The sequence below is a fragment of the Euprymna scolopes genome, chromosome 6 (assembly GCF_053919585.1).
Source record: "Euprymna scolopes isolate OS-2025 chromosome 6, ASM5391958v1, whole genome shotgun sequence".
NCBI classification, from domain to species: domain Eukaryota; kingdom Metazoa; phylum Mollusca; class Cephalopoda; order Sepiida; family Sepiolidae; genus Euprymna; species Euprymna scolopes.
Window position 1 is genome coordinate 139,924,231 of NC_136487.1, and position 15,007 is coordinate 139,939,237.

Genomic DNA, 15,007 nt, shown 5'->3' on the forward strand with positions numbered 1-15,007 from the left:
CCCTATGCGACGAAGGCCATCAGCTCCCCGTATTTCCTCCTATAACACACAACACGCAAGGTAACATACAAATATCTGTGCGTGAGTCGCCAAGCTAATCAAGAACCTTGGTTCCAGTAAAGCAACTGGTCCTGGTGGTATTCCAATTATAGTGTTAAAAAAGCTACAACCAGAACTTGCCCCATACTTACCAAACTGTTTAAGCGTTGCCTTAAGAAGTGCTTTCCAACACCCTGGAAAACCTCATCAGTATGCCCTGTATTTAAGAATTCAGGTGATAAGTCATCTCCATCTGAGTACAGACCAATAAGTCTCCTGTGTGTCATGAGGAAGTTGCTGGAATCCATATTGAACAGAGAAGTAGTCAACCACCTCAAGAGAAATAACCTTTTTAGTGACACGCAATATGCTTTCCGTTCTGCTAGATCTAGAGCAGATGTGTTAACGGTTATATCTCATAGGATTAGCGAATCTCTCGACAAAGGCTTCATTTCTAGGGCAATTGCTCTTGACATATCAAAGGGCCTTCGATAAGGTATGGCATCAAGGCCTACTGCACAAGATTTTCAGCTACGGTATTACTGGAAATGTTTTCTCAATCATTAAATCATTTATCTCTGATAGGCTCATAAGAGTAGTAGTTGATGGGCAGAAATCAGAGGCCTAGAGTATTAATGCTGGAGTCCCTCAGGGGTCCATCCTGGGCCCAACTCTCTTCTTGATCTACATTAATGATCTCCAAAAACACACACTAAAAGCATTCGTTGACATCTATGCTATGCTGATGACACGACTATCTATGGCAACACATCAAAGGTCGTAAATGAAAATGTTCTCTCTGATTCTCTCTCCTCAGATCTTGAGCGCGTGGTACAGTGGAGGAAGAGGTGGCTGGTTACCTTTAATGCACCTTCGACCAAGCTCCTATCATTACATCATAAACGTTCTGATCCCAATCTGGCATCAATTGAAATGGATGGCTCTCGTCTAGGGGAGGTCCCATGTTTTGATAAGCTTCTGGGTTTGACCTTTACTCCTGATCTGAAATGAAACACGTACATCAAGTCTGTTGCCAAGATCGCTGAGAAAATGGTTGGATCCTTCTACCGCTCCAGAAGATATCTCACTACTGATGAAATCCTCTATCTATATAAAAGCCAAGTACGTCCAAGGATGGAGTACTGCTGCCACATCTTGGCAGGAGCTGCTAAAAACAGCCTATCCTGCCTTGACAGAGTACAAAATAGACTTCGTGGCTTCTCTTCCCTGCAACCTCTCTCCCACAGAAAAGACGTTGCGAGCCTGTCTTTGTTTTATCGTTATTTCCATGGCAAGTGCGCGTCTGAGCTCCATTCTCTGGTCCCCCCCTCGCTAATCTTTCACAAAAAACACCCGACTAGCTGAAACCACTGTCAATAATTTTCCCCACTCTTTATCTGTGCTTAAATCAAAACGTAAATTCCATGAACAAAGCTTCTTTCTTAGAATTGCACGCCAGTGGAACTCTCTGCCGCTTGCCTGTTTCCCTCCCGACTTCAACTTGGATGTCTTCAAGTCCAACACAAACAAATTCCTGATGAACCGCCCCCTTAAATAATGACGCTTTATCAAATCTCCAATACTAACTATTACTACGATACTATCCCATTGATTACTGTACACACAATAACCCTTATCCCTGAGTGGCTTCTGGGCCTTGATAAGTGATGACCTCCGTGTAAATTTTTTTTTTAAGTTACGCAACCGTGATAAATCTTTTGTTTGCATAGATCGTCCATTGGCACATGCTGATAACCTTTCTGGGATTTTACGATCGGCTAGAATTCTTTCTTTATATATTGTTCTTCTACAGTTACGCTAACGTGCTAAATCTTTTGTGTTTAAAGAGAGCGTGCATGTTGTTAGTAAATACTGTTTTTCGAAACATCGGAACATGATGATAACTCATTATGGCATCTTTTATATACCTAGAGAATTTCTTTTTAATACTATTGACTAAAATTCTTTCTTTAAACACAAAAAAAACTTTTAAGTTTCCTTATGTGTGATTTGGCAGCCTTTAAACTGTTTATTCATGGCGATTTGCATGGTGTATGCGTCTATGTGTGCGTTTATGTGTGTGCGTGTGCTTGTTTGTCAGCGTGTGCGTGTGCTTGTTTGTCAGCGTGTGCGTGTGTGTGTGCGTTCGTGCGTGTTTGCGTTTGTGTGTGTTTGTGTCTGTGTGTGTTGGCGTGTATGTTTGTGTGTGTGTTTTGTGTGTGTGCCTGTGTGTTTTTGGCGTTGTTTGTGTGTGTGCGTGTTTGTTTGAGTGTGTGCACGCAGGCGTGTGTGTGTATGTGTGTGTGTGTGTCTTTGTGTGGTCGTGTCTTTGTGGGTGTGTGCCCGTGCGAGTACGTGTCTATATGAGCGTGTGTGTGTGTGTGTGTGTGTGTGTGTGTGTGTGTGTGTGTGTGTGTGTGTGTGTGTGTGTGTGCGTATGTGCAGATGTACGTGCGTGTGTGTGCGTGCGCGCGTGTGTCCGTGAGGTACAACTCCGTCTAATACTTGCGTCAACCAAACAGCCACGGCAACACGTGCCCTGGCGGGTACAGCTAGTAAGAGAATATATTAGTCGTAGTTTAACTAATGGGTTTCTGTACGTTTATATATTACAGGTTGTGGAATAACGCTTCGTATTGTAATGATTGCTTCAGTTTTAGGGGTTGAGAAGATGTCCGCAGGTTACAGCATCTTGTCGTCAATGATTGGAATTGGATATATTGTCTATCCACTCATCACTGGTATGTAATAAAAATCATATTTGATATCAACTTACATGCAATAATTTGTCTACGGAACCACTAACTAATTAATTGCCCATTTTTGTCAATGTATAGGCTTTAGTGTTACTAGTATTTCGGATTGGGCCTTAAAGTAATAGAATCTACTAAATTACTCTACGTTCTACAATATTCCTAAATCAGAATTTAACCAACGAATCAGTGATTTTAAGAATTCTTCTCTGATTTTCTTTACTCGTTCCTTCAAGGAACAATCATTCGACTATTTCGATGGCTGACAAAATTCATGTGTTACATCTACTAGAGTTCTAGTGCGGCTCTCTTTTAACTAGAGTAATGAAGCTTCCGGTTTCCCACTTGATTTTTTTTTATTTAAATTGCAATCGTTTTACTTTGGAGTTGATATTTTTCATTTAAAAATCAATTGAATGATTGAGAAGCGAATGTTTCACACTCCCATATTTTTGTTGGTGAAATAGTCCATTTTTTTTTTTTTTTTTTTTTGCCTGCTCTAGTTAGAGACCCATCGCGGTGCACCAGAAGGAAGCTTCACATGCTTCTCACGGTGACTTAGTTTAAAATTCAAAAATTAAATCCTATTCTTTAATTCTTCTCTAAACAAAAACATCCATTCTGAATGTGCTCCCGTCATATCCAAGAACCTCCTCTTAATTTCATATGTCTGGCCTTTCTGCTGGTGCGGTGATAATAGCTTGAATTTGAGTTTAAATTGAAAAAGTCAAGTGTTATGGTGCAATTTTGCTTTAAACAGAAACATTCATTTTGTACGCAGCACTGTTATATCAAAGAATTTACTGCTGATTTTATATGTTCAGTGTTTCGGCTTATATGATAATAAATCTTCTCAAATGCACTTGAGATTTGAGGCTGTATAAGATGCTAACCTTGATCAAAGTCTGTTCCTTCTTTCATCGGAATATTTCGTCTATCGATTATCGATATTTATTAAAGATATTCCGATACAAAATCTACCTAAGAATACTGCCAGGCATATAAAAATCGTGTGAATTTTTATAAAAATCGGACCATCCGTTTTCTGAGTCCATAGAGAACGTACTTACATACACAGACACACATAGTTCATTTTATATAATAGTAGATAAATAAAGATTTCAATAGAATTCATTAACCAGTAAGAATGTTATATACTTAACAACCATGAACTCGAAAATAAACTAATATACAACAAATTTCAGCAGACACAAGTCAATTTATTTTTATCAACCTGCATAGCTGTAAAAGGTGAAAGTCGATTGGAAGTTTCATCATCTCCCAGTATGTTATCGTCATTTTTACTTAGCAAAACAGGAGTAAATGAAATTTGTGTTCACAAATTTTTGACTTAGAAGATAGGAAAAAATAATCTCACACTATTACTAACTCTGAGTCCGACGGTGAGGCTGCCGGTCAGACTCAGGGTTGATGATGCGCTATGTCTGTTTTACTATTAATTAAAGAATGTGACAATAACAATCACACACACAGATCATTCATTCTATTCTGTTACTGTCTTTAAAAAACAGAATTCGACGATATCTAGTATTGAAATAAAAAGAACATTGTCAAACACTTTCCGAAGATTAAAACTATACAGAGAAATAGATAAGCATTTTTCTTGCGTTTGGTCACAGTTATTTGTTGTATATATTTTCCACCTCAATTTTGTGCCGTTAAGCGCATTACAGTTGCATATTTCTCAATATAAATTGAGGTAAACATATCACATTAATAGGAAACTAATTATTATGGTTAATTATTTTATGAAAAATCTAATTGATTTTGTCTATTTCAGGAATTGTATACGACATGACACGCTCGTTTGCGTTCGTCTTCAATCTGGATGCAGCGTTTGTTTCCGTGGGAATCCTCTTATCATTTGGACTCGTATATGCACAAAAGAAAGGGAAATTTTACAACTAAGGAAAAAGTAAAGTTTTAAAGATTATTTCCTTTCATACCAGCATCCAATGGAAGTTAATTCATCTTAATATATATATACTAGCATGGGTGCCCGGCGTTGCCCGGGTGTTTGGAGGTGTATGCTGAGCAAAAAAATGGGGGTAATTTTTTAAACTTTGACCCCTATTATGACCCCTGAAAATTTATTGTTTTGGGCTCAAATCAAGTTATTAAGTTAGATCCATGTCCACGGAAGCTATATCTAAAATTTCAAGTGTGTAGACCCAAAATTGTCGGAGAAGTTTGGTAGAGTTCTCAAAGCTCAAATCGTTGAACTTTGACCCCTTAATCGCCAAATTTCTGGCTAAAAACCGATCACATAGATTTTTCCAAATCTCAGTACCCTGTATATCAAATTTCGAGTCTGTAGACTAAAAATTGACAGAGTTATTTCGTAGGGAAATGTACACAGACACACACACACACACTTTCACTTTTATAGATATATAGATTTAAAATTTGAGTCTGACAGAATGACAAAATTATATTGCAAACCGATATATTAAACAAACGAACTTCAAATAGACAAATGAACACATAAGTAAAAACAATTTGTATTAGAAAACATTTATTATTCCACGTCTTTTTTACAGACCTGACGACTGAGGTTCGCTCTTAATAAAAATTGTTTTTTATAGTCTTAATTTTGACTTCCTTTTTCATAAAAAACTAAAAAAAAATCAAGAAAGAAAAGAAATTTAATTTTATTTTTTCATTAATTTCTTTCTGTGCAAAGCAATTCTTTCAAACTTACTCTGTTTCCAAAATGTTTTTATTTTATTCCCCTCCCCTTTCATTCATTTTCCTCCGCATCCTGGCAAGTAGTAAAATAAACCATTTATAATATTTATTTATGGATTTATTTACTTATCATTTCTTTTGTATCGGTAAATGAATTCCATTTAAAAAAAACTGTAAAAGTCACGTTAAAGGTGATTAAGTTGGAAAGTAAGTAAAAATGTACCCTTTTTACTTTTATACGATTTCTGATCACTTTGAAAAAGGTGTGTGTGTGTTTTAAAAGTGTTTTTAACTGCTATAATCTCATTTATATATATATATATATATATATATATATATATATATATATATATTTACAAAGGCATCACCACATTATCAAGGCCCAGAGGCCACTCAAGGATAAGGGTTAAAGAGTGTACAGTAGAAATTGGTCAATATAGTAATCATTAGTAATGAAAATTTGGTAAATTTAATAACTTATATGGAACGGCTCATCAAAAACTTATTTACTTTAGACTTGAACACAACCATATTGTAGTCAGCCGGAAAGCAGGAAAACGGAAGACAATTCCACAGGCGTGCAGTTCTAAGAAAGAAGCTTTGTTCATGGAATCTACGTTTAGGTTTAGGCACAGATAAAGAGTGGGGGAAATTATTGATAGTGTTTACAGCTAGACGAGTGTTTCTTGTGAAAGTTTGGCGAGGGGGGACCATAGATTGAAGCTCAGTTGAACACTTTCCATGCAAATAACGATACATCAGAGACAAACTCGCAACATCTCTTCTGTGAGATAGAGGTTGCAAGGAGAAAAGGAATCTCCTACGAGGCTACGAAGTCTATTTTGAACTCTATCAAGGCAGGACAAGTCCTTTCTAGCAGCTCCTGCCCAGATGTGGCAACAGTATTCCATCCTTGGACGTACCTGGCTCTTATATAGGTAGAGAATAGCATCAGCAGTGAGATATCTACTGGATCGATAGAAAGATCCCACCATTTTTCCAGCGGCCTTGGCAACAGATTTGATATACGTGTTCCATTTAAGATCAGGAGTAATGGTCAAGCCCAGAAGCTTGTCAAAACTTGAGGCCTCCTGAAGACGAGAGCCATTCATTTCAATTGATGACAAATGTGAATTAGAATGTTGATGAGGTAAAGAGAGAAGCTTGGTTTTAGATGCATTAAAAGTAACCAGCCACTCCTTTCCCCATTGTACTACGTGCTCAAGATCAGAGGAGAGAGAATTGGAGAGAACTTGGTCGTTTACTGTCTTAGATGTGGTACCATAAATGGTAGTGTCGTCAGCATAAATGTCTACAAATGATGTAAGGATATGATTTGGAAGATCATTAATGTAGATCAGGAAAAGAGTTGGGCCCAGGATGGATCCCTGAGGGACACCGGCATTAATACTGTGAGCTTCTGATTTTTGCCCCTCAACTACTACTCTTATGAACCTATCAGAAAGAAATGATTTAATAATTGAGAAGACTTTTCCAGCTATACCATAGCTAGCGATCTTATGAAGTAAACCTTTATGCCATACCCTATCAAAGGCTTTAGATATGTCAAGAGCAATTGCCCTAGAAAGATTGCCACCGTCGAGAGATTTGCTAATCCTATGCGATATAATTCAAGATGGCGTCTCACACCCTCTTTAACACCGTAAGTTTGGGAAAAGGTGTTATAAATAAAAAACTATACAAAATACTATTAAAAACCCGCCGAATATATGTTAACCTATGTCACGGTAACATATATTGAGCGAGTTTTTAACAGTATTTTAACAGGGCACATCGTAAAAACTGACCCATTAATTTTCCTGAAGTAAAAACTATAGTTTTTAAACTTTTAAAACTGTACATTATAAAAAGAAAACTGTTCGAGTGATTTTTTTTTTACATGGGTGTCACCACTTATCAAGGCCCAGAGGCCACTCAAGGATAAGGGTTAATAGGTATACATTAGTCATTGTGATTTTAGCATAGTAAACAGTGGGAATTTTGTAACTTGGATTACTTGAAAAAGAAAACTGTTCGAATGATTGAAAATGAAAACAAAATAACAATGTAAATATATTGATAAGAAAAAAACAAAAACAAACGAAGTTTCCGTTTCAGGAACCCGAGTTTAATTTTATGTCGTAATCATTCAACTCGTTAGCGGTTTTATTCAGCGATTAGGGATAACCATACGACATATCTAATTACCAAAGCGATTTTTTTTATTTTTTTTTTTTTATTAAAACTAAACCTGTTTAGTTTTAATGAACCAATTTTTTTAAATCCAACACTTTAGTTATTTTGAGAGCGTGCAACTGCACCCGAAAGGTTGATTAGGAAACTCCAAATCCTTTTATGACTCGAAAAAAAAAAGGGCTTTTTATCGGCTTAAATGATAAACTAATGTTAAATATTAGTATTTAATATAATGAGATATCAATCTACACAATTTGCCATCGATTCTGAAATAAAATGAAATCCTGACATTGTGATCATTTTTGCAGGTATTATGTGCCAAATATTGAAATAAGAATGTTTAAATTCAATTATTGTAATTTAAGTCTTTAATTTTAAAGTCGATTTTATTTATAAAATATCTTTTTAGAAATCAATCTCAAAAACAATCTGAACAATAAATCTCTTTTGTTATGGCTAAGTTTTTGTCAAGGGTAGAAATTATAATAGACAAGTATTCATCCATGATGACATTTTACCGATTTCCTGGTTTACAGGTATTCTTGCTAAATTTCTTCGAAAGAATAGTTTAACATTCTGTAAAAGTACCTTCCGTTTTTTTGGGGTTTTTTTTGTACTTCTGCAGAGAAGGTAAAAAACCGATAAAAACTGGATATATTTTTCGTGTTTTTATTCAATTTAACATGTTTATTCAGCTCGAAAAGAATATAGTGTTTACCGATGTGTTGGAAAATTCAAGATGGCGTCTCACACATTCTTTAACACCGTAAGTTTGGGAAAAGGTGTTATAAATAAAAAACTATACAAAATACTATTAAAAACCCGCCGAATATATGTCAACCTATGTCACGGTAACATATATTGAGCGAGTTTTTAACAGTATTTTACCCGGTTTTTTATTTATTACACCTTTTTCCAAACTTACCGTGTTAAAGAGAGAATCGGCCGCCATCTTGAATTTTTCAATACATCGGTAAACACTGTATGCTTTTCGAGCTGAATAAACATGTTAAATTGAATAAAAACACGAAAAATATATCCAGTTTGGTAGAAAAGTAATTTATCTTGCCTTTGATAACATTTATTTGTTATATATTTGTTTTTTGGCAACTTATTCGAATCTATGTGTACAGTAATACAAACCCGAAATGAATTTAAGACCACGAGTGAAATGAGAAAATGAAGAAAATCACATTTACTGTGTGTGTTTATTTACTATGCCTCCCCACGGGACAGAGTTAGACACCAGGGTCATTTTTTAACGTGGAGAAAAGGTACAAAAATAAAAATTGTCTCAGTCGTGAAGGATTTCTCCTCCACCGAAAGAGAACAAGAAATAGAAGTGCACCATCTGCAGAACAGATACTACACTTTGATCTTGTCCTAAAGAGTCAGCGGGTTTGTTTGCCATAACAACGTGACGGTAGTGAACGTGTGTGTGTGTGCGTGTGTGCGCGTTTCGTGTAGTTTAGTTTCGTATAATAGTTTCGTATTTATTTAATTTGTAAATAACAAGTTATTAAAAAATTAAACCCTTCCAAGATGGACAATAAATAAAGCCATAATATTTTATGGTAAAGGTAAGAGCGTAGAAACGATTGTTTTTTAGGAGACGTGATTATTGGATTAACCAATCAGAAATCGTCTGTGGCACACACATCTCTGTTTTTTATAGATATATATATATAGGTCGAGGTAATTAGTTAAAGAGATTTAATATAATGTGATATATAGATAGATAGATTAAATGTTAAATAGATTTTGTAAATAGTACAGTTGAAATGATTAGAATATTTCCAATATGTAATAAGGTCGAGGTAATTAGTTAAAGAGATTTAATATAATGTGATATGCAAATGAGCATAAGTCATTCGATATGGGGGTGGTTTGTAGAATAGTATATAAAGAAATTAGGCAAAGATTCTTATGTCTCCTATAACAGAAACATCCTAAAATGGGTTCTAATGTTTCTCTACCAGGAGAGATCTACCCTCTTACCTCCTTTATATTTCGTTGATGATGGAGAGCTGTACACACAGACAGAAACACACGAACCCTATTACTTTATAAAAATATAGATATATATATATATATATATATATATATATATATATATATATATATATATATATATATATATGCGTACATGTTTCAGTGGAACCTCAATTCAGAGACACAATTTCATTAATCCAATAAAAGGAACAATATTAAAGCCAAAGTCAAGATCCATTCATTTTTTATATAAAAAAGATAACTTAAACCCTGGAAAATGGAGGATATAGTTCGTGAGGCGGGTACGTGGAATAAGGGAATGGGGATGTAGGGAGTAAAATAGGGGAAAGGGAGAAGGGGAAATAATTTCCAGGCTGGTCAAGGTGTCTCAGGGGAGGACATTTTCCTGGCTTTTCTTTCGAAGACAAGTATTAGACACTTTAGTTTAAAGACGTATTAATCTTTACTTTGTCATTTTGTATACTAAGTATCATCACTGAAAAATGCATGCACATATTTAAATAATAATAATATTTGTATAATAAATATACAATATGTATATACATATATATATATATGTATATATATATTAAGTAATGTGATCTATAATTTAAAAGTTTTAAAAATTTTTAAATTTAAAAATCAAAATTTAATTAAATTAAAAATCAGTTTCATAAGAAGGAACAACAACAAAGTCAATTATCTGTACGATCGTTTCGGAAATCCGTGCTTTTTATTTGTGGTATACATGAAGTCACGTAGAACAATTATACATAGTTTTTTTGGTAAGCACGGTCTCCTCATCAGCAAATTTAGGAGGATTTCTATTGAATTGAAAAGACACCAAAAATAAACCTAGCATTAACAGTAAGGCAGATGAATCTGAAAAATTGAAGTAAAAGGTAACTGTAGAAGAAAAAATAAATGTCCCCTACAAGGCTCATGTAAAATTAAAAATGTTATCTATAGCTGCACAGTATCAAAAACTCCAAATATACAAGAACCTATCAACAGCCATAACTCAACTACAAGATTAAATAATAACACCAACTTAAATCAATCTACCGATCAATTATTAACCAACCCACCACATTATAATCCAACAATAGACCTAACGGAAAATAATCATAATAATCAAGAGGTAATATATATTGGTTCCACATCCGGCCCAATAAAACATAGAATTTCAACGCACAAACATTCTTTTAAAAATAACTCTCTATCAAACCAAACTACTCTATCCAACTATATTTGGCAACTAAAAAATAGCAATATTTCTTTCAACTTAAAATGGCAAATAATTGAGACTTGCAAATCATATAAACCAGGAGATAAATTTTGTACATTATGTACAAAAGAAACCCTAAAAATTTTAAAATATGAAGATATAAAAAGCACAACCAAACTAGTAAATTCAAGACACGAGATTCTATCGTGTAATCATAAACGTTGGTTTAAATTTAATAAATATAAACCACCTTAAATCATTAAAAATTACTCATTAGTAAAAATAGATTTTTTTTTTCTAATAAATTAAGTTAAACCAATTACCGCCCTTAGACTCGTAAATCAAATAATAAATAAAGCCATGACAATTATCTCCCCTTAAAAACTTGCAAAAAAAAAAAAAAAAATACTCTCTCTCTATAGATATTAACTGTAGCGTCTCTAAATCAAAATACGCTAACGGAAACAATTTACTGCACGAGCGTCGCCCTTTTTAAAATTCATCATTCAATAAAATAAAAAGCTATAGCAAACATCTAAATGACTACTTTAAATACAGTTCCTGATTTCAAAAAAAGAAAAACCAAAAGGTAATTATATATCTATATATTTTTAAATCAAATTTATTATGTAAATTCAAAATATATATTTTTTCTACTCATTTCTATCTCTAACCTATACCAATTTTCTTATTAATTTTCTTATAAATTTTAAATCCAAACCTTTTACTTCAATTTTTCAGATTCATCTGCCTTACTGTTAATGCTAGGTTTATTTTTGGTGTCTTTTCAATTCAATAGAAATCCTCCTAAATTTGCTGATGAGGAGACCGTGCTTACCAAAAAAACTATGTATAATTATTCTACGTGACTTCATGTATACCACAAATAAAAATCACGGATTTCCGAAACGATCGTACAGATAATTGACTTTGTTGTTGTTCCTTCTTATGAAACTGATTTTTAATTTAATTAAATTTTGATTTTTAAATTTAAAAAATTTTTAAAACTTTTAAATTATAGATCACATTACTTAATATTGAATTAGCTCTAGGACATTTAACTATCGAGCTTATTATATATCTAAATTACAACGAGCATTTCCTGTATTTTAATTAAACTAGTAATTTCACTATTACATTAAAATACACTTAGCTCTTTAGACTATTATTCTAATCTCCTTTAAATTATGTATATATATATATATATATATATATATATATATATATATATATATTAAAAATTAAATTCTAAAACATTATATTTTAAAAACAATATATATGCCGCTCCCCATATGGGGGTAGCGAATTGTTTAAAGGGAAAATTATTCCCAACTCGCATTTAAGTAAAAATGTACTTTCGTAAATAATTGAATTCATTCAAAACTTATCGCAAAAACAAACATAATAACATACAATGTATATATATATATATATATATATATATATATATATATATATATATATACAAAAATAATAACATACAATGTATATATATATATATATAAATATATATATATATAAATATATATATAGTAGTGATGAGACATTTAAAAAAAATTTGCGATTTCGATACAATTAAAATTCTGTTTCAAATTACAGATTCTGAGACAATATCCGGTTCAGATTCTTTCAAAATCACTAAATATTTAACTATAGATTTGTTTCTCTTTGGCTTATCATAAAAACTCATGTGATATTATTGTGGTAGGATCCTCTTAATTAGCACATGTGGAGTGTGAACTATATAAATATGGTTGGCACCGTAAAAATGGGAGAGACCCAGCGAGAGACTTAGAGAGACACGAAATCGAGAGTCGACGACCAACCAGTCGAAACTTTTGTCCATCAATGACTATTTTTATGATCCGATGGTTGAGAAAACATTTCTAGATATTCCATAGCTAGCAGCTTGTGACGTTAACTTTTATGCTAGACCCTATCAAATACGTTTGATATGTCAAGTGCTATTGCTTTAGAAATTAAACCCTCTTTAATTGATTCGCTGATCGTCTGTCATATTACGGTCAGCACATCAGCTGTTGATCTTGTAGAAGAAAAATCATATTCTTTGTAACTGAGTCGGTTGTTTCAGCTGAGGTGATCGGCCCCTTCTCAATTTATCATAAATTCAAGCAACCTACTCATTACACATACGAGACTGATTGGTGTGAAGTGAGACGGAGAAGACCTCTCTCCAGTATTCATAAATATGGTGTAGACTGATGAAGTTTATTAGAGTATTGGGAAGCACTGCTACTTTAAATAACGTTTAAACCGCTGCTCCCCATTAATTAAAGCAATAAACTTATATGTTGTCACTTGAGATGATCTTCCTCAATGCTGTCCCGTTTTCTCTGATGAATTATCCGACTGTCGATGATCGACGTCACAGAAACTACAACTAATCGCAAAAAGACAATGGTATTATTTTTATCACGGCTCCATTCCTCTACCACACCAGGCGTCTCACTTTACTAACGCACAATAGGGTTATATTGAGAACGGTGTAACTCTTTGCCACGCTGGGGCAGTGGTTATGCACGATAGGAAGTCTAACCATAGACTTATTACTACACAAAGTGGCTTAAAGTTAATATTATTAGTTTGGAATTTAACATTTAGTTTTCTTAATTGAAAGTTGAGCTTTTTTAAATTACATTGCAGACGTTTTAATTTGAGGTTCATATATTTCATTTAAAGATCAACGTTTTACATTTGATGGTAAAATGATGTAAGGATAATAATAAACACTGAAGTTGTTTTATGAATTTTAAATTGGTTTTAACACCAATGTTTACTCAAATTTATTTCATGTAAATTATATTATGTTATCACAATATTTACTTGGCCAAGCATGAATAAATAAAAATGGTCGTTGATTTATTTGGAGATTATCGCTAATTTTAGAATTAAAAGTAAGTCAATATGTCTTACATTATTACTAACCCTAAGTTCGAAGGTTAGCTTACAATTTAGACTTAGAATTAGTTTCAAAGAAAGTATTTTAAACTATTTATTAAGGTATAAAACGCAAACAATCATACGCATAAGTCATTCTAGCTATACTATTACTGCTTCTAAAAACAGAATTTAACAAAATCTTCTATTGAAATAAACTCTTAAACTTCTTCAGAAGATTAAAACTAGACAGAGAAAGAGAAAAGCATTTTTTATTACGTTTGGTAACAGTTATTTGTTGCATATATTTTCCACCTATATTTCGTGTCGATAACTATATTAAATCATAGTCTTATACTCAATGTTAATTGAGGTAAACAAATAACATTAATAGGAAACTAATTATTATGGTTAATTATTTTATGAAGAAATTAATTGATTTCGCTCATTTCAGGAATTGTATACGACATGACACGCTCGTTTGCGTTCGTCTTCAGTCTGGCTACAGCGTTTGTTTCCGTGGGATCATCTTATCATTTGGACTCGTATATGCACAAAAGAAAGGGAATTTTTACAACTAACGAAAACGTACATCTTTACAGATTATTTCCTTTCTAACCAGCATCCTATACGTATCGAGAGTCAACAAACATGGTCATCAGAAATAAAATAATACCGAAATTTTTGTTCTGTCAAAATGGAGAAAAATGATACATTTTTTTTAAGAAATCAATCAAGCATCGATTAAATAAACACTATTTTATATAACAATAAAAATATTTCTATTCAAATAACGAACTTGTTATATTTGTAAGTTTTAGAAGACAAAACAACGCATATATGTATATATATATATATATATATATATGTATGCATGTATTTATAAATTTATACGCACACATATATGTGCGTGCATATATATATATATATATATATATATATATATATATATATATATATATATATATATATATATGTATATACACGATAGCGTCTGTGTTCTTTTGTGTGTCATGCTTACATCCGGGTCGTTACATTGCTATACACTTCCATTTCTTGTCATAAATAATTTTACCAAGAATTTTTCATGAGTTTTGGTCTCGGTTTCGATTATAGCTGATGACACTGAAGTCATCTATTTTTTTATAAATAATTTTATCAAAAAGTCTTCATAAGTTTTGGTTTTAATTTC

General features: G+C 32.9%; 1 protein-coding gene across 1 annotated transcript in view; it reads left to right on the top strand.

Moving 5' to 3' along the window:
- The window catches only part of LOC145278258 (monocarboxylate transporter 9-like), a 56,271-nt gene extending 41,684 nt beyond the window's left edge, over positions 1 to 14,587 (top strand). Inside the window, exons 7-9 of the mRNA XM_080130549.1 lie at positions 2,655 to 2,780; positions 4,594 to 4,728; positions 14,270 to 14,587. Of these exons, the coding sequence (XP_079986675.1) occupies positions 2,655 to 2,780; positions 4,594 to 4,721 (254 nt within the window). The 3' untranslated portion in view covers positions 4,722 to 4,728; positions 14,270 to 14,587. The remainder of the gene's footprint in view (positions 1 to 2,654; positions 2,781 to 4,593; positions 4,729 to 14,269) is intronic.
- Positions 14,588 to 15,007: the final 420 nt, after the last annotated feature.